A 21,422-nucleotide genomic window follows, 5' to 3' on the forward strand; every position below is an offset into this window, starting at 1 on the left:
CTGCACACAGCAGCAAACTGGAAGGCCTCGACTTGGAACCTGACTGTCTGGGACGCAGACACTGTGCAAACTCCCTGCCACATGGCTGTGGTTCTGGAATTCTTCCTGTTGCAAGCAAGGGAATTTCTGGAAAGCCAGTGTGGTGAGGGGCAAGATCACAACTCTGGGATCAGACAGAGCCCATTAGGAGTCATGGATCCTCCACACTCTGACCTGTGAGCTGGAGCCTATCCCTAAACCACTCTGGCCTCAGTTTATTGGCCTATAAATCTACGATAACAACAAGACCTTCCTTGACAAGTTTTTTTGAAAAATTTTTTGAGATAATGCATGTCAAGTGCCTACAAGATTACCTGGCTTCTTCCTAATAAGATTTCCTTGCATATATTTTCTAAGAAGCCTTCCTTAGTTTTGTTCCTAGCCTTATTTTGCCTTCAGAGAACCTGCTTCTTAGACATGGAGACCTGAATGGGGGTGATGAACCAGCCTGGGCACCACATATGCCTTTTGTTAGAAATAATAAATTATGGGTGCCAGGTGGCTCTGTCAATTAAGGGTTTACCTTCAGCTCAGGTCATGATCTCAGGGTCCTGGGACCTGGGACCTGGGACTAAGCCCTGACTAAGTCAGGCTCCCTGCTTAGTGGGGGGCCTGTTTCTCTGTTTCCCTCTGTCCTTCTCCCTACTTGTTTTCCTCTCTCTCCCTCTCTCAAATAAATAAATAAAATCTTTTTAAAAAAAACAAATAAATTATTCTCCGTAGTCCTTTACAGGTTACCCTTCATAAGCACACTTGAGAGGTAAGCAGGACAGATGCTACTCCTCTTTTATAGAAGAAGGCAAGACTCTGAGAGGCTAATGACTTGTCCAAGGTCACATAGGTAGCTGAGTCTGAAGACAGAAACCCATAAAGGCCGCTAAACTCCTGTCTGCTGCTAATCGCTCCCTGGGGAAGTCAGTGTTCCACATGGTGCAGAGGAACCAACAAAAGCTCCAGGCTCCCCTCAAACACCACCATCCTGCCCCCAACAAATGTCTCCCCTCATACCAATGGGACTTTTCTGGGGTTCACTAGAATGAAGAAAGGATGTCATCCTGCCATTTACAGAAATTGTCTTGCCTCTCTGCTAGTTCAGCAAGTGCTCTTCTCTTGTACTGTACTATAAAGGGCTATGAGAATTTAATCTAATATGATGCTCACAGAAAAAAGCCTGACAAGAGACAGGATGTGAAAAATGTTCCAAAAGGGCTAAAATAAATGGTTTGATAATAATATGAATAATCCCAGCTCTTGGGAATGTCAGGCTCATGTTGTTCTTTTATATTCTTAAATTTAAAAAAAAAAATGACAGGGTTGGATTAGATTATTTTAAAGCTTATTTTTAGTTTTAAATTTCTGATATTAATATACCACTGTTAGGACCACTTTATTTCAGAGTTAAGGGTTTATCTCAGAATCCCAATTCCCAGTCCTATTCTCTAGTCCCTGTATCCCAGTGCCTGTTAATATATTCATTTAAAACTTGAGAGAAAAACCCCAAGGATGCCTTTAACATTTATGCCCTTATAAAACATACCAGATGAAAAAAAAAGTTCATAAATGGCACTGACCTTATGGTTAATTGGAAGTTAAAACTTGATAAATATTCCTACATGTTACACATATTTCTAGAACCATATATGTGTAACCAGGTGTCCACAGATAATAATGAAGTCTTGATTTGGGGAAACATCCTTTTTAAAATATCCTTTTTTAAATGGTTATAAACTTCAAATGCTATAATTTTTAAATCCAGTTTAAGTGGTTATAAGTCCAGGGAGTGGCTATTTTTGCTATGAGTCATCTCACAAAGGGGTAAATCCTGGGGCAGGAAATGCAAACTGTCCCTGGATTAGGCAAGAAGAACTCCCCCTTTCTCTGAATACAAAGGCCAAGGAGACCTGGGCTCTGAGATGTGAAAAGGCCTGGGGTAATTTTGTGGAGGAGAAGGGATGTCCCAAGAACTTGGGTCCATAGGCCATGTGAGGATACGGTGCCTGCTTGGTTAAGATGGTGACAACAGAACCATCAAACATGGAGCAGAGAAACAGGCAGTTCTGGAGCAAAAGAATCAAGGGCAGCGTGGCAAAGCCATCAACACAAATGACCTTGAACTTGAGCACATGGTAAGAAGAGCCATGTCTCCTCTCCAGGTGGGGAAGGGGCTCTGTTTAGCCTGGGGGTATCACAAGAGCCACCAATCGAAAGGCAAAGGCATAGAGCATGTCGAGACCTGAGGGCTCTGTTCTAATGTGCCCACAAGGCAGAACACCAGGAAGCCCTGAGAGAGTGGTAGGGAGGATTTTAGGAGGTCTTCACCTCTGAGCTTCATTGCTGTAAACCTTAATGGTTTAGTAACATAAACAAATATGGAGAAATAAAATGATAAGACATTAAATTGATCATAAGAAGCATTAGAATATTCAAGTTGAAGTAGAATTTTAGATGCTAGTTGATTTAGCATCTGAGGGTGGGAGAGGAAATAGGGGGAAGGTAAGGCACGACCCAAAAGCAGAACAAAAACTAAATGTACAAGAGAAAAAAAAAAAAGAAAGACAGGACAGTTGTACACCGCCTGGTGCCCATGAGCTGTACATGGAAATTAAATGTCTAGTTCTTTGCTAAAGGTGGAAGACAGAAGCATATTTGGGTTTGCAAATCCCTGAAAAAAGGCATATTAGCTTTTGGGTTGTAGCTAAGAAAGGGCTTAAAGAAGTAAACAAGTTATCCTAGGATCCCAAGTCACTCCCCAGACTATCATCAAATGGAAACACGAGAAAGTGAGGTCATGGGCCTCCCAGACATGAAAGCGGACAGTTCTGGGAAGTCACCCATGGGGTGGCTGCTGACCCAATGGACAAACGCATGGGAACATGGGGGAATAAAAGAACAATAATTGCCCTGATTACTTGTCTGTAGAAATAAATGAGTTTCTAATGCCTTTTCTTACCTTCTCCTTTCTCTTTCCATATCTCTACAAGAACTGGCTCTTAAAATAAGGGACAGCTGTTCCATCCCATAATGGCTCTGTGAATCGGTTGGAATCATAACAGCCGTGATGTCCACGGCTCCAGGCAAACCTCTCTCTGTTTTCTGTTTGCTAAGAAGGGGCAAGCCCACCTGGAGTAAGAAAGAGTCATTGTCAAAAAACAGCAAGTAGGAGTCCATTTTATTGGCTCAAGCCAATCAGTTACATAAGTAAAATGGAAACCACTGTTTTGAAACAGACAAATTAGATTTTTAGATAAAGAAGTGCCTTACAGATAAGCTAGTCCAACTCCATCATTTGACAGATGGGGACAGTAAGATACAGAAGGACGTTCCCAGGGACGCACGAATTGATGGCAAAGCTAGAACAAGAATTCAAGTCACTGCTTTCCTTAGGAGAATTGGAAAACATTCAGATAGACCGTAAGGGATTCAGATGCATGCAGCTATTGTCGGGTTGGAGGAACTAGAGATTTTTTAAACCTGGGAAGGTTATGATTCAGAGACATCTTAACGACCGTCAAGTAGCAAAGGACCAGCAATAAAGGCTTGAACTTACTCTGTTGGCCTGAGGAAAGGAGGAGCATTGGAGGGAAGTCAGAGGGAAGACTTCAGTGCTTTGGTGGTTTAGGTTTTAAACAGTCAAAATTTGCCAAGACAATTTGTTGGAGGACAGTAAATTTTCTGTCACCTGAAACATTTCAGAATAGACTGGGAGGTAATGTAGTGTCTATGTTTTGTCTATGGAAAGGGGTGGGGCAAGGGGTGTGGAGGGAAGAATTCAGGCATGAAAATCATTTGGATGGGGTGACCTTTAAGAGCCTGGGATTCTTTACAACCTGGTACCAAATAAGGGTTTCATTCTTCCTTTGAACTCTAAAACCTATCTTCCCATCTGTTTGCAATAGTTTAAATTTTAATCTATTTCATATTTCAGGGTATTATGCCCTGAATATTTGATTTGAATGCTGTGGCAGAAGGTCACTCATATTCATTTATTTTCTTTTACTCTTATACACTTGCAGTGAGTCTTTTGAATCCATTATGCAAACATATGCAAATAATATGCAAATAGCATGGCCTCAGAAAATGACAAAATCCTATGGCCTTAACTGAGCCATCAAACCTTTCTTTAAAAAGAAAAGTAATACACCTTTTCCACGTCTCTGGGCAGGAGACAACTTCCTGATAGTGATATTTACATGACATTGGAATTGGTTAATCAGAGGAGTAACACATTCCTTGTATTTACATAGGAGTTAAAGTTTAAGAAAGCATTTTCACAGCTATGATCCCATTTGATCCTCATAATTACCCTGTGAGGGCAGCAGAACAGGAATTCCTGTTCTACTTTTTAGATGGGAAATAGACACAGACAAGTGACATGACTTGCCCAAGTTCACTTGGTTGGTCATCAGCCGACTTGAGACCGAAAACTATGCTCCTTCAAAACCAGAGCTCTTGCCATGCACAGAGATACATGCCTTTAAGGTGAGGTGGGCTGTCATGGAGTTTGCTTGCACTGTGTCTTACCAAAAGCATCTTCGGAGTCTCTTCTGTCGATGAGAATGGCATTTGAGGGGTGAGACGAGAAAAGCCTAAATATTTGTAGTAGCCCTCACATGGTGCCTAGGCCAGTTTCTCCAACCCCCTCCGCTTTTTCTTGTCTGCTCTGACATCTCCGACATTTCCAGATGAAGCACTGTCTTCATCCCAACCATTCTTCACTCTTTCAGGAAGCAAAACTCTTCCTTAAATTACAGAGTGTAAGAGCACAGTCTCCACCATGAGACCGTGGGTCTCAAGCCGTCATCCTCCATTTCCTAGTTACGTGGCCTTGGAGAGGTCATTTAATTTCTCCAAGCGTCAGTTTTTACATCTAGAAAGAGGGAGAAATAACAGCACCTCTATGGTAGGACATGGGATAAAGATATAAACGCAAACAAAATAGCACCCTGCCTAGAGTCTGCAATAGAACAGGGGCTCAATAAATAGCAGCTCCTGTGATTCTTGATGAACAGTTGTGATGAAGTAGTGGAAGCAGCCTCTCAAGTCACTCTGAGCTCTGCTGCGAAGAACCGGGCTCTGGGAAATGGACTGGGAGAACCATAACGCCAAGCAGCCCCTCTGATGTCTGGAGGGAGCTAAATTCAGCCCGTGAGGAATGGCTGAACTTTGACTTTCTTTAATCACTCCCCCATCTTGTGCCATGATGAGGGCAGCTGCAAACCTGCTTGAAGCTATTTCTAAGAAGAGGTAGAGCCAAGGCTGACATCCTTAACCCTGCTCTCCCCGCCGGACTGCCCCATATACAGCAGGGTTCCCTACTTCCCCAGCTTGGAAGGGAAAAAGAGGGGATTCCATTCCACCTGAGCTGTTGTATTCAGCCTGAATCACAGGGTCAAAGGATGGATGTGTCATCCTCCTGTACCGAGACCAGAGGCAGGAGCGACCAGGAGGCCTGGGCAATAGTGGAGAGGGGCCTTGTTCCCTCCTGCTCCAGTGCCCACCTCCAGCAGGCCCCGCCTCGGAACCTGGTCCTTCCCCCTGCCCCCCTGGCATGCCGCGGCGCCTCTCCATGGCGCTCACCTAGGACAGCTAATGAAACGGCTTCCTTGCTGAGGCCAGCTTCCTGCTTCTACGGCCTCTCTTGTGGAAAGGGACCAGAAGCTGTTGGAGTTAGCCAAACCACTGAAGCCGGCCTAAGTCAATAAAAACCATCACACTGAGAGTGAGGGTGACATGCGCCAGAAGGGTGTTCAACTGATTCATGCTTGCCAGGAAATGCCCCGGACCATTCTGGGGCTGGGTTCTCAGCTATTTTTGGCAAGGAATGGTGGTATGCAAAAGGAACTTCCTCTTTTTTTTTTTCAGCACAGACCTAGCAAAAACTGAGCAATCAACAGCATTTCTTGTTCCCGTATCACCCTTCTGAGCATCTCTCTGCCTGCGAAATACGGAGGCCACTATACTCGCATACCATTTCTCCGCTCCAGGCACTGGATAAGCCCACCAAGCGGGGGTGGCCTCATTCCGATGATGGCTCCCCGTGCCAGCTGCTTCCTATTGGCAGTGGTGTTTTCTGTCAGCTGTAAAGCCATCACCTCCTTGAATCAGATGTGCACTGAGGTGAGTCTGAACGGTGTGTCTTTATCTAGATTAAACTGCCTGGAAATTGTGAGATTCGACAGTCTTATCCGAGCCTTAGCCTCTCAATATCCACTGTCTTTAAAAGGGTGACACAGGGGGCGCCTGGGTGGTTCAGTGGATTAAGCCGCTGCCTTTGGCTCAGATCATGGTCTCGGGGTCCTGGGACCAAGCCCCGCATCGGGCTCTCTGCTCGGCAGGGAGCCTGCTTCCCTCCCCCCTCCTCACCCCCCCCCCCCGCTTCCTGCCTCTGTGCCTACTTGTGATCTCTGTCTGTCAAATAAATAAATAAAATCTTTAAAAAAAAAAGGGGGGGGGTGACATGGCGGGTAGTGGTTTTTCTTTAGAGTGAAGAAAGAGACACAGAGCTCCGCAAGGGGATGATCTGGGAGCTTCTTCACTGTAAGAAGTGAGGGTTTTCCTCCTCTGCAAACATTTCTGTCAAAAGGATCCTAACTGGGACATAAGATACCAACAGGGGCTCAGGGCAAAGGGCAGCCCTCCAAATGTGCGTCCGGCTTGGAGGTGCTGTTTGTCCACCATCCTAGCATACGGCCACTGCCACAAACTGCTTTCTGGTGTCCTGGAGATTAGTGACGATGGCCTGTGCCAGGTTTTAGAGCATATAAAGTTCACTCTGAATGAGTCTGGCTTTCTCCTCACATCGGACAGCCCTCCATCTGTTTTGTTAACCTACAGGAGTAATACTGGAGAATAGAGCCAGATTGTATCTTCTGTTTTGACCCATAACAACATTTACCAACTTGTGGGAAGTTCTTAGAGAAGGTGGTGAGATACATAAAGGAGAAGGGCCTGTCTCTTGCCAACTTCTAAAGTGCTTCAACCTCTCTCCCGCTGAGAAACTTCTCATGATTCTGGAGACCAGAAGTCTAAGATCCAGGTGCTGGCAGGGTTACTTTCTTCTGAGACCTCTCTCATGAGCCTGTAGACAGCCACCATCTCCCTGTGTCTCCACATCGTCTGGCCTTTGACGTATCTGTGTCCTGCTGTATTCTTCTCCTAAGGACGCAAGTCATATTGTATTAGGGCCTATCCTAGTGATTTCATTTTAACTAAATTACTTCTTTAAAGATTCTCTTTCCAAATAAAGTCACATTCTGAGGTACTTGGGTTAAGACATATGAATGTGGGGGCAACACAAATCAGCCCACAAAAGAAGGGGTCAAGGAAGAGGTTTTTATCAACCCCAGAAGACTACCTCCTCATCATTCAAGCTGGAAGGCCAATTACACACAGGCATGTAGAGGACATGATAAGAGGGTCGGAGTGGGGACACCACCTCCTCAGTGACAATATCCTCAGGTAGGACAGTATCACAATCAACTTCAAGCTCATTGCGAAGCAAGCTATCTTAAATGTCCCCCTCTTAAGCCTACCAGCTCAACTCTTAAATCCCTGCATTGTTGCAAAGCCCATGCAGCCCTCCAGAGGCCCAGAAGGGAGCCCTGGGAGATTCTGGAAAGCCTGTGGAAATACTGTACCACTCTCACTTCCTACTGAGGACACTAGGTTCCAGAGTTGTCAGTTCCTTTTTGCAAATGGCCCCGGCTTTGGCAGAGGAGAAGAGAGAGCAGCCGGGTGAACTCCTAGGCCTTGTGTTACCTATTCCATGGGCCCCCTGATACTCAGGTGGCACAAGTGATGCTGAGGGTCCCAGGATCTCTGGGCCTGGCCCTATGCTGCAGCAAGAGCTTTAGCTTTTGGTGGAGTCAGGTGAGGCTGAAACCTTTCAATACAACAACCTCCCTGCAACTCTCCCTCCAAAAGGACCGATTTTCAACGCTTCGGAACCAATGCAATTAACACCGGATCTATATCTTCCTTTATATCCTCTATCACATATGAGTTCTTGGTAAGAGGATTGGCAGGCTGTTTCCTGAGCTGTCACTCTATGAGACTACTGGCAAGTTGCCGGATACAAAGATGAATGAGGGTTTGGTCCCAAGGTAAGGAACTTCTGGACCACTGGCAAGTGGAATAAAAGTGGGAGTGGTGGGAGAAAAAGCTTTGGGTTGAAAGGTTTGGTTTTTTTCAAGTGCAGGTCTCCCAATTTGCCCTGCCCTCCCCCTCACCTTACTTTCCTCTTTTGTTCTCCCTCCAGTTTAAGCAGAATTAACCACGTCCTGTATATGTGCTCCTGTGGCGGCCATTAGCTCATCAGGCCCTAATCTGAAAACAAGGCTTTTGTTTTGCTTTGAGTTTAATAAACCTCTTATTGAAGTAAAACATACATGCAGAAGGATCCCCAGTCCTAAGTATACAGCTCCCTGAGTTTTCACCCAAGAGAGCACATCCATGTGACCAACACATAGATTAAGAAACACACATTCTCTGAAGCCCCTTCATGCCTCTTTCCAGTCACCAGCCCCCAGGGGCATCTAGTACTCTAACTTCTATGACCAAAAAATGATTTTGCCTCTTCGTGAATTTTATATACAGGAGAGCACATGGTATGTACTCTTTGGTGCCTGGCTTCTTTTGTTCAGTATTAAACATGTGACATTTACCAAAGACGCTGCATAGAGCAATCATTTGATTTTTTAATCACATACTGTATATTTTGTATTAGTGTATTGTGGTATTCTCTTGTATTAGAGAACCACTATTTATTTATTCATTCAGCTGTTAATGGCCATTTGCCTTGTTTTCGATTTCTTGGCTATTGTAAATGCTGCTGCCTTGGACATTTATATCTATGTCTCTAGAAAACAGATGTGCAAATCTTGATTAGGTGTATACCTGGGTGGGGATGTATTTGGTCATAGGGTATACATGTATTTAATTTCAGTAGATATTGCCAAAAGGTTTTCCAAGGGTTGGTACCCATATATACTCACTGGCAACGTGTATGAGTTCTGATTGCTCTGTATCCCAGGAGCCTCACTATTGTTTAAGAATGTTTACCATTCTGATGGATGGTGAGTAGTGTATTTACTAGGATTTAATTTTTATTTTCCTGATGATTAAAGCCAGTACATTTTCAACTTCATTGGCCATTGGCGTATCCTTAAGTGTGTGTGCATATGTGTGTGGGGGTGAGAGAGAGAGAGAGAGAGAAGTGCTTCTTCTAGTCTTTTGCCCATTTTCCCTTGGGTTGTTGGTCTTTCTTAAATTGATTTGTTAGGGCACTTTAAGTATTGTGGATATAAGTCCTTCACCAGATTGCAAATATCCTCTCCTACTCCATGGCTTGCCTTTCCATTTTCCTAGTGATATCTTCTGATGAACAGAAGTTCTCAATTTTAATGTAGGTTAATTTGTTATAGTTGCTTAATTTTCAGTGCATTTCTGTCCTGTTTAAGAAATTTCTGCCTACCCCAAGGCCATAAAGATATATCCTATGTTTTCTAGAAGTATGACTTATATTTATTTCTGTTACTTGGTTTCATATTTACATCTATGGCCCACACTGAATTAAAATATTTCAAATATTTTATTTCAATATTTCAAACCTAGATAAGTTCTAAAAATATAATAAACGTCCATAAACACTTCATGTGGAATCTTCCATTGTTATATTCTACACATTCTGTGTGTGTGTGTGCACACATCATAAGTAACAAAATTAGAGCCATAACCAGGTATTTGGAGGCTGACAAATGTGCAAAGCATAACTAGAATAAGTGTTCTGTGATCTGAATTCTGATAACACTTTAGATGAACTCTTGAATAATTACTTTAAAGCGTAGACACGCCTCTTCATTTCAAATGAACTCATCTTGGCTACCCTGTCCCCTCAAAACTATGGTAGAAGGCAGTCCTTCCCTCCTAGAGAGGGGTGGAGAGTGCTTAGTAGAACTTCTTTTGAGGAGAACTCCAAGTTCACAAGTTCACACATACAAAGGCTTCTGAAGAGTTGTCAATAATAGCATGATGTTGTGATGACCCGGTGAAAGGAACTCCTCTTGGGAGTGCCCAGCCTACATTATCTCATTAACCCTTAGGGCTGGCCTGCAAACAAGGTTATCCCCCATATAGCTGGGGAAAAAGAAGGCTCAGAGAACACAGTTTAGTGGTTGAGAGCTGGAATTTGTCCGCCAGACAAATAGAAAATGAACTGCATATAATTGGGATGCCCTTTGCCTGGAGGTGTCAGGTAGACAACCAAGTTTTAGGACTCTGCCCTCCTGGGAATATTTTGTTTTATTTTCAGAGAGTAACTGTTACCCTGGGATTTGATGCCATCACACTGCTATCTCTGGGTAGAGGAGTGAAAAATGGAGGGAAGGTCAGTGTTCGGCATCCGAGACTCCTCGTGCAGGGGGAAGCTGGCCACTGTGTGTGCCGAATGCAGACAAGACATTCGTTGGAAAGGTGGGAGTTGGCACCTGGGGAAACTCAAAGGGTTCAAAATTAGAATATTTCAACACTTTCGACAAGAGAAAATACAGTGGGATAGCGGGAAGTTAGAGCTACAGCAGAAGGCAGCAAAATAAGATCTTGATTGAAAAAATGCAAATGAATACCTGGGAGGGAGAGGGATGGCAAACACCGATGTAGCCCTTGGAAGTCCTGTTCTGTGGAAAAGGCACAGCTCCGACAGGACGCTAGAGACGGAGTGGGTGGTGCAGGTCCCGGTGCACATGGGGTCCTGAGTAAATGCCCCATGTCTGGGCATCGGGGGAGCCCTGGGACGGCAGCTGTGAAGGCCCCACGGCCTTGCACAGCTCTGCCGGCTGCAGGAGTTCCCAGCAACAAGCGACCCGTCTATGGAACGAGCCAAAGCAGGAGTGAGGAGGTCATTTGCCACAGTGACCTCGCACTGAGGGCTAGAGAAGGAGAGCTGGTTTCATAAGTGCTCACATGGAACTCAGAGGAACCACAGGGGCTGCACGAGCAATGAGGTGTCTGCTCGGAGAAGCACTGAGAACGTGTCCCTGGCGGCCAGCCCCATCCGGGGGCAGAAGGGCCACACGGCCACAAGGTATTCCCTTTCTGCCTCCTGCCCCTTCCCTCTCTCTTGCATTGTCTTTCTACAGTTCCGGAATCCTGAGCTCTGCTAATCACACTCTCACAAAGTTTCGACATGGATCCTGACAGCGAAAAAGACACAACTTCATTCACATAGTATTTCTACCAAAAATGTATAACCCAAATCAAATCATGAGGAAAGATACGACACCAAGCGAGGGACATTCTGTAAGAATCGAGGCTGTGTTTGGTTATAAATAAAATTAGATGAAATAAAAATAAAATAAAATAAAATAAAAATACATATCTCAATGCTATGAGAGACAACAAAAGGCTAAGGAATTGTCTCAGACCAAAGGAGCCTAAAGAGCCATGAAAACTAAGTGCAATGTGTGAACTTGGATTAGAAAAACAAAATTACTATGAAAGACAATATTAGGACAATTGCCAAAATGTGAATACAAACTCTATGTTGGACAATAATATCATATCCACGTTCAGTAGTCTGAATTTGGTAACGGCACTGTGGTTACAGAGATGTCCTTGTTTTTTGTTTTGTTTTGTTTTTTCCTAAAGATTTTATTTATTTATTTGATAGAGATCACAAGTAGGCAGAGAGGCAGGCAGAGAGAGAGGGGGGAGGGAAGCAGGTTCCCTGCCGAGCAGAGAGCCTGATGTGGGGCTTGATCCCAGGGCTCTGGGATCATGACCTGAGCCGAAGGCAGAGGCTTTAACCCACTGAGCCACCCAGGCACCCCAGAGATGTCCTTGTTCTCAGGAAATTTAGGGGTAAAGGGACATGACATCTGCAATTTACTATCAACAAAAAAGAGAATGAGAAGAGTGAGTGAGTGTGTGTGTGTGTGTGTGTGTGTGTGTGTGTGTATACTTCCTGCCTTAAAAAATACAATATACCAGAGCACCAGGCTTGCTCAGTCCGTAAAGCCTGTGACTCTTGATCTTGGGGTTGTGAGTTTGAGTCCCACTGTGGCTATAGAGACTACTTAAAAATAAAATCTTTAAAAAATATATGATAGACTGCAAACGATTTAACACTGCTTGAGTGATTGCAGAGCATAGGGCGCTCCGAGCCACCATCCATATAGTAACTGTGATCTCACAGGAGTGTAAATATGAAAACCAAATGGGGAGGGGACGACTGTGTGTATGTAGCTTACCACATTTGTGCTTGTTTTTTAAATTCTCTTATAAGCTGCGATTCTTGTCATTTGCCTCTTTCTCTCGGGAATCAAGGGCAGAGAGTTCATGGTGGCTCGTACCTAACTAATGTCTGACACAGACAGGCTCATGCCGGGTTTCTCAATACTCTGTGGTGTGTCATCCACTGGTTTTCAGTTTTTCATTGGGCTGAAACTGAGCTTTTTCATTTATCTGTCTTTGAATCTGCTAGAAGCTCCCTCAGGCCACTGGCTCAGTAGAGCTCCTGCTGGATCCTCAACTTTTTGAATGATATTATTGCAGTCAAGAGCTCAGCAAAGCATGGAAATGGACTGATTTAGGTGTCATGGGCCCTTATATATTCAGGAGAAGGAGGGACACACCAGCATGGCACCTTTTGCTGAAGGAACAGACGAATCGAGGAATGGAGTCCCTTTCTTTAAGTGTTATGTGACATCAGTTATGCCAGTAGAGACCAGAAAAGCTATTCCAAACCTTAGCAGCTACTGGGTCTAGCAACCTGTGTTCTTCCCACCACTCCACTAAATCTAAGTTTTAAATGCAAAGTGTGCATTTCAAGGACATTAGGTGGATCTGTGGCAGTCCCTAGAGGACTTTGGGTCTCTAAAATGGGTCTGAAGGGGCGCCTGGGTGGCTCAGTGGGTTAAAGCCTCTGTCTTCGGCTCAGGTCATGATCCCGGGGTCCTGGGATCGAGCCCCACATCGGGCTCTCTGCTCAGCAGGGAGCCTGCTTCCTCCTCCCCCTCTCTCTGCCTGTCTCTCTGCCTACTTGTGATCTCTGTCTGTCAAATAAATAAATAAATAAAATCTTAAAATAAAATGGGTCTGAAGAATGAATTGCAAGGAAATAGAAATACCAGCATTTTCATCAGTGTCACTTATAACATTATCACTGCATAGAAGAAAACTGGTGATTTCCTGTAGATGAGCATGGTCACTCCACATACAAAAATGAGCACCACTACACAGAAGCTGGAATTGAGCAGAAAGCAATGAAAATAGTGACATCTCTACAACATCAGGCTTCACAGTGAAGGAGAATGTGCTCAGTTTTCTGTTTCCAGCAAAGTGGGACTGTTTGCAAGTCAGTTTGAGGACAGCTGATGAGCTACAGTCTGCTGGGGGCAGGTGCTGCCCAGACTGGGGCAGTCTCAGTGGGGTCTCTGGTAGGACCACTGTGTGGTGAGGGCAAAGGTAGGTGTTAAAGAGTGGATGAAATTGCATGCAGTCCGACATGAGGTGGGAGATGCCCCCCAGGTATACTTTTCTGCAAATCATTTCTTTCTTTCCCAAGAGCCTCCTCATGCAAAATATACCCCATCATAGCTTCATCCTATGCCACATCCCTTCATTCTAAAGCATCATCCAGATAAATTATGACCAACCCCTTCCCACTTTCACTTAGTTGTTCCAAGATTTGTGAGGCAGAGCATCTAACAAGCAGCGATTAGCAGAATTCAAAATACTTGGCTCCCATGGAACCTAGGATGAGGCAATCCTCTGCACTTACATGCATGGCTATTCCCCAATGCTGGGGTCTGGTATCAATAGCTTGTGGTTCCAAAGATCCAGAAATGAGTCATGCTTCAAAGTTGCATGGTCTCATGACTTACAGGCTATGCCACACTGCTAGTTTGTTTAAATTGTGTCTTAAGAAAAAAAAAATTTTTTTCTGATGTAGTGTTCAATGAATCATTAGTTGCATATAACACCCAGTGCTCATCACGTCACGTGCCCTCCTTAAATATTAAGAAAATTTCTAAGCAGATACAGAAGTCGTTAGTTACAAAGAACGTCCATGAATATATATCTACATTCAACAATCATCAATATTTTGCCTACTGATTTCACCTAGCCATTCCTCCCTTCCTTCTTGCCCTGAGTATTTTAAAAGAAATCCCCAACATCAAGTCATTTTATCCAGAAATACTTCAAAAGGCTTCTCAAGGGGGCGGGGGAAAAAAAAAAAGGCTTCTCAAAAGAATACGAACATTGCACTTATAATTAATAAAATTCACAATTCCTTAAGATCTTCTAATATCCCATCCTCAAGATTTTCTTGATAATCCATAAAATGTCTTTTCCTAATGCTTTATTTGAATCAGAAAAGGTAGCATAAAATATGCAACATACTACATACCATATACCATGTACTACGTACCATATATGAGCATTCTGTACCTGGCTTTCTATACCTGACAGCATACCTGGATATCACTCCATGTCAGCATGTGGGGGTCTTCCTCATCCTGTCTTATCTGCAGAAGGTTCCATCTTGTGAATGTACTGTATTTCATTCAACAAGTCCTATATTGATGAAGAAGCTGGTTATTGCCCATCATTTGGTATCACAAAAATTACAAAAAGGACTAAAGCAAATAATCTTTTGCATGAGCCACTTTGTGTCTTTGCAGGTATCTATTTGGTAAAGATCACTAGAAGTGAGATTGCTGCTCAAAGGATAAATGTAATTTTGCTAGTCGATCAAATTACCAATTCTGTTAGGAATTTACATTGTTTCTCTCATCAGAAAGAAGCCAACAACACATATAACTGTGAAAATTTAGGTCTCATGGGAGTTCCTGACACTCTACCAAATACAACAGAATTTTTGGAATTCGGCTTTAATTTCTTACCTACACTTGAAAATACAACTTTCAGCAGACTTGTAGATCTGATCTTCTTGGACTTAACCAGGTATGTATCTGAGTTCCTCATCTGTAGTTGATGTTTTACTTATGTAATAACACAACTTGCATTCAAATTGTTTCCAAGATCTTTTGGGAGCGCAGGGACACTCTATCTATCCTTCATGTTTACTCTTTCCCATGAAATGTTTTTATGCAGGTGAAATGTAATATTTTAAAAAACCCAGTCAGTAGAGAGAAAAGTGGATTATTTTCAAACTAGATCGCATCAGCAGTGTTAAGAAGTTCTAAGGAATACTGATAAAAAACAACAACAACAACTGAAAACGAATCTTGTATTAAATCAGATACCATAGTTTATATTGGGTGATGACATTTTAAGAAAAATTTACAGGAGAAACACATAAGCTACTAAGTTTTCCCCCCTCTAGACTGAGAAAAGAGTTCCATTATTTAATTTTAGAAGCAGAATCAGGATTCCAAATGCTGAATCAGTGTTTGTGAACCAGTGGGCAGAAGTATCACAAGAAAAAAAGGGAAGAAACCAGAAGGGAAATACAGCATGCACGGGTGCGCGTGTCCATGCCTCTGTGTGTTTGTGTGTGTGTGTGTGTGTGTGTGTGTGTGTGTGTGTGTGTGTGTGTGTGTGTAAGATGGGAAAGGGCTTTCCATGTGGATGGAGTCTACACCCCTTGCAGCAGCTCTGTTTCTTTGGTGTCTCAACCTGAGCTTCTCAGAGTGGCAGAGCCTTCACATCCCCAAGACTATTTCATCTTTATAACCGCCCCTGGGACGTAGGCATGCTGAATATTACTTAACTCATGTTCAATGAGAAAATGGAGGCTCAGGGAGACTCTGTGAGTTTGCTTAGGGTCACAGAGTAAGGGAACTAGGACTCTGCTCTCCTGACTCCCAGTCCAGATTCCCCCAGAGAACCCCAAGCCACCTCCACGGCCAAGATTCTACCAGCCGCCTTGCAATACCTCACTGAGACAAAGCCCTACCTTTTCAGACAGGGACAGAGATCATTCTACTACCTACCCTTTGTGCCCTTGAGATATTCACTTTCCCTCTACCTTACCACTTCTCACTTTTAGATGAAATGAGTTTGACCACATTTCTAAGGAATGCATGGGGCCAGGATAGCTTGTCCAGCTAGAACACTCTAGGTTTCCTCTTCTGTTATTTTCAAATGGTGATACAGATAGGACCTCATACTTTCTAAACTCCCTCTCCTTAGCTCCCCAGCCCCTGCCTCTTATGGGGCCACCAGTCAGACACTATTTTTTATTACTTGAAATAGCCACTGGTTTTTTTTTTTTTAAAGCTCTATCAACATGTTTTCTGTTTTTTTCTTTGCTCATTCTTCCATCTCACTTTTCGGGCTTTCTCTTGGAACAATTTCCCTTTTTTCCTGAGGCACATAATTTCTTTAGTGAAAGTCCGTTAGTAGTCTACTCCCTTGGTTTTTGTTTTTCCAAAAATGTCTTTATTTCACTCTGATTCTTGAAAGACAGTATCTCCTGACAAGATTCCAAGTTGGTAGTTATTTTTCTCAGCCCATTGGTGCTGACATTCCACTCTCCCCTGGTTGCTGCTAGATAGTCACCTGTCTGTGTAATCACCGTACACATGCAGGCAATCTTTCCTCTCTCGGTGTTTCCAGTAGTTTCTCTTCGTCTTCGGCACTCCGTAATATCAGTGTTACACTGAGTAAATCATTGGGCTTCTTGAATCTGCAAATGGTGTCTTTCATCAATTCTAAAATATTCTGGCTGTTATTTGTTTGAAACGTGGCCTGCTCCCATTCACTCTTCCATCTCCTCTGGATCTCTGGTTTGATTTATACTGCATCTTCTCATCCGCCCTTCATATATGTCAATATGCCCTTCTTGTTTTCCACCTCTTTGGTGTTTTGGACTATATTCTAGGTAATTTTCTCACATCTACTTTTAGTCCATTAGTATCCTCCTCAGCTTTGTCTAATCTCTTGGGTAAACTGTCCTTGGTTTTTCAATTTCATTAACTTTCTACTTCAGTAAATTTCAATGACTTCATTTTATAAATATATCACATCAGTTTTAATAAGTTTTTCCTTCATCATATTATTGGTTTACACTGTTTCCTTTAAACATATCAAACACGGGGCGCCTGGGTGGCTCAGTGGGTTAAAGCCTCTGCCTTCGGCTCAGGTCATGATCTCAGGGTCCTGGGATCGAGCCCCACATCAGGCTCTCTGCTCAGCGGGGAGCCTGCTTCCCCTCTGTCTCTGCCTGCCTCTCTGCCTACTTGTGATCTCTCTCTCTGTGTCAAATAAATGGATAAAATCTTTAAAAAATAAAAAATTAAAAAAAAATAAACATATCAAACACGTTTGATAGAAATATATGTATTATATATTCTGATAATATATATCAGGTATATCACATATTCTTTATAAATCATATATACACACACACACACACACACACACACACATATATATATATGTTATCAGATATACCTCTTAATTCCAGTAAAATTCTGTTTGTTTTAACCTGATTCTGTAGAACATTTTTTTTTTAATTTTTTTTTTTTTTAAGATTTTATTTATTTTATTTGACAGAGAGAGAGAGATCACAAGCAGGCAGAGAGGCAGGCAGAGAGAGTGAGAGAGGGAAGCAGGCTCCCTGCCAAGCAGAGAGCCCGATGTGGGACTCGATCCCAGGACCCTGAGATCATGACCTGAGCCGAAGGCAGCGGCTTAAACCACTGAGCCACCCAGGCGCCCCTGTAGAACATTTTTTAAAAGGATTTGCTTATTTGCTTAAGAGAGAGAGCATGAGCAGGAGGGACAGAAGGAGAGGGAGAGAGAACCTCAAGCAGAGTCACGCTGAGCACAGAGCCTGACACAGGGACTCTATGCCATGACCCTGAGGTCATAACCTGAGCTGAAACCAAGAGTCTGATGCTTAACCGACTGCACCACGCAGGCCCCTCTGTAGAACATTTTGTTTTTTAACTGACTTTGACTAACTAATTCCCTTATGTCTTCAGTGAAATGTTACTCTGAGTTCATTTATCATTTGAAACTTGATGCAAATCATTGTTTAAAATACTTTCCTGGAGGGCGCCTGGGTGGCTCAGTGGGTTAGGGCCTCTGCCTTCGGCTCAGGTCATGATCCTAGGGTCCTGGGATCAAGCCCCGCATCGGGCTCTCTGCTCAGCAGGGAGCCTGCTTCCTCCTCCCCCTCTCTCTGCCTGCCTCTCTGCCTACTTGTGATCTCTGTCTGTCAAATAAATAAATAAAATCTTAAAAAAAAAAAAAAAAACAAAACTTTCCTGGAATTATACAATGGCATTATGGCTATAGAAAATAAGCCTATATTTCTTGGAGATGCATAATAAAATATGTACAGGATATCTAGGATCTGATTTAAAATAATTCAGGAGGGAGAGGTGGAAACAGAAGAAGCAAAGAAGTGTATGTGGCCAAATCTCAAGAACTGTTGCTGCTGTGTGATAGATATATGAAAGTTGATTGTACTATGATCTTGACTTTTATGTAAATTTGAAGGTTTTCCATATTAAAAATTAATTAAGTAGGTATATTACTCCCAAAGAAATTTCTGTTTACTTCTGCCAATTACCTGAAGTCACTATCATCCTGGAGTCGCTTGAAACTCAATTTTCTACACGGGCTTCCTTTAGGTGGTTCACAGACGGAGCATCAACTCAGGCCACAATCCTCAGGAGTGGAAGCTTGTAGTTTGAGAATCTCAGAAGAGACTTCTCTCATTATTGTTGTTCCATCCAGAGCTATGGCCAAGAGAAACACATATCCTCAAGATCACCCTCTATGAACTTTTTTTTCAAGGTCATCCACTGAAAGAATCCTTTTTGAGGGTCTTGGTGGTTTACAGGTTTTTGATAGGACCTCCTACCCTGCTTGGACCCCAACCTTTGTCTCCTGCCATGGTGCATGTGGCTTATCACAACTAGGGCTCTAGGCCACCAAGAACTGTCAGACATTGGCAGATATGACAAAGCTAGCTCCAGGGCTCACTTGCTCCTAGGGATTCCAACTTTTTCTAAGGAAATTAGAATTCTAAGGAATTTCCTTCTTGATCTCCAGGGGAGTTGTGTGTGTGTGTGTGTGTGTGTGTGTGTGCACGTACATGCCTACACCTATGTGTGCATGCATAATCCAGTATTTTCAGGTGCAATACCAGGATGAAAACTCTACTGTTCCATATTTCTATGGAGCATTTTCATATGTATCATTTGACTAACAACTGTTCCTCAAAGTACTCACCATTTCTATACTTTATAAATACAACAAAAGAGGTTGAGATAAGTTGTCATTTGCCTAGAATGAGATACCTATACTACATATCATGTTTTATATTATACATTATATATAACATACTGTATATTACTTAAAATAGTAAATAGTTGGATTTTGCCTACAATCAAACCATTAACTGTTCCCTAGAGTCCAAACACAAACCTCGAAGAGTTCAATCCAAAGGGGCAAGATATCCGGAAAAAAATTCTAAATCAGAGTTTTCAGAATTGAGGCTAGCCATTAATTCCACAGGTGATCTGTTGGTACTTAAGAAAGTTTTTTATGTTTTATTTTAAGTAACAACATATAGTGTTTTTACTAAACACAAAAGATGGTCCTGTTAATATAGGTCACTGTGACAGAGTTTTTCTTTTTTCCAATTAATTATTGTTAAATACTATTACCTTTCAAGGTGCCAGATTAACTGGGTACATGAAGATACTTTTCAAAACCATCATCAATTGAACACAATTGTGCTGACTGGAAATCCTCTGATATTCATGGCAGAAACCTCTCTTAACGGGCCCACGTCACTGCAGCATCTTTTCCTAATCCAAACAGGAATATCCAATCTCGAGTTTATCCCAAGTCAGAATCTGGAAAACTTGGAAAGCTTGTATCTTGGAAGCAACCATATTTCCTCCATTAAGTTCCCAGAAAACTTCCCAACCCAGAATCTGAAAGTTCTGGATTTTCAGAATAATGCTATACACTACCTCTCTAGTGAAGACTTGCGTGCTCTGGAGAAGACCACCAACCTAAGCCTTAATTTCAATGGCAATGACATTAAAGGCATTGAGGCTGGAGCTTTCCATTCAAAAATCTTCCAAAGTTTGAATTTTGGGGGGACTCTTAACTTGTCTGTTGTATTAAAAGGTCTACAGAACTCTACTACTCAGTCTCTCTGGCTGGGGTCATATGAGGACATGGATGAGGAAGACCTTACTTCAGCCATGTTTGACGGACTTTGTGAAATGTCTGTTGAAAGCATCAATCTGCAGAAGCAATATATCTCTGATATCTCATCTGCTACATTTCGGTGCTTCACTCAACTCCAGGAATTGGATCTGACAGCAAATCACTTAAATGAGCTCCCCTCTGGGATCGAGGGGATGAAGGCTCTCAAGAAATTAGTTCTCAATGTAAACGTATTTGACCAATTGTGTCAAATCAGTGCTGCCAGTTTTCCATCCCTTCTAGACCTCTCTATCAAAGGCAACAAGAGGAAACTTGACCTCGGTGCCGGCTGTTTGGAAAAACTAGAAAATCTTCAGAAACTTGATTTAAGCCACAGTGATATAGAGGCTTCTGACTGCTGCAATCTTCAACTCAAAAACCTGTCCCACTTACAATACCTAAACCTGAGCTACAATGAGCCTCTCGGACTCCAGAGTCAGGCGTTCAAAGAATGTCCTCGGCTAGAAGGTCTAGATTTGGCATTTACCCGCTGGTATGTTAAGGGTCCACAAAGTCCTTTCCAAAACCTCCATATCCTACAGGTTCTGAATCTTTCTCACTGTCTCCTGGATACCAGCAATCAGCATCTTCTAACAGGTCTGGTGGATCTCCGCCATCTAAATTTACAGGGGAATCATTTTCAAGATGGGAGTATCTCAAAGACCAACCTACTTCAGACCTTGAGGAGCTTGGAGATTCTTATTTTATCCTCCTGTGACCTCCTCTCCATAGACAAGCAAGCATTCCAGAGCCTTGGGAAATTGAGTCACGTTGACTTAAGCTACAACAACCTGATGGGCAATAGTATTGATGCTCTTAGTCATCTTCAGGGAATCTACCTCAATATGGCCGCCAATAACATCCATGTCATCCCATCTCATCTCCTCTCCACGTTGTCCCAGCAGAGCACCATTAATTTAAGTCACAATCCCCTGGACTGCACTTGTTCAAATATTCATTTTATAACATGGTACAAAGAAAACCTACAGAAATTTGAGGGCTCGGAAGACACCAAGTGTGCAAACCCCCCATCTTTAAAGGGAGTTAAGCTGTCTGATGTCAAACTGTCTTGTGGGATTACGGCCATGGGCATTTTCTTTCTTGTAGTATTTTTATTCTTGGTTGCCATTCTGCTCATTTTTTCGGTTAAATTCCTTCTGAGGTGGAAATACCAGCACATTTAA

At 42.8% G+C, this 21,422-nt stretch overlaps 1 protein-coding gene across 2 annotated transcripts; it reads left to right on the forward strand.

The window, feature by feature from the left end:
• Positions 1-6,063: 6,063 nt before the first annotated feature.
• CD180 (CD180 molecule) lies at positions 6,064-21,422 on the forward strand (the record flags this gene model as incomplete). Of its 2 annotated transcripts, none has more annotated exons than XM_080804484.1 (3): positions 6,064-6,156; positions 14,837-15,003; positions 19,694-21,422. In XM_080804484.1, the coding sequence occupies 3 exons, from the start codon at positions 6,064-6,066 to the stop codon at positions 21,420-21,422; spliced, it is 1,989 nt and encodes a 662-aa protein (XP_080660610.1). The 2 variants fall into 2 exon arrangements, with proteins under 2 accessions (XP_080660610.1, XP_080660609.1); XM_080804483.1 differs by having other exon boundaries at positions 6,067-6,156; positions 14,837-15,007; positions 19,644-21,422.

The sequence above is a fragment of the Martes martes genome (assembly GCF_963455335.1).
Source record: "Martes martes genome assembly, chromosome: 5".
NCBI classification, from domain to species: Eukaryota; Metazoa; Chordata; class Mammalia; order Carnivora; family Mustelidae; genus Martes; species Martes martes.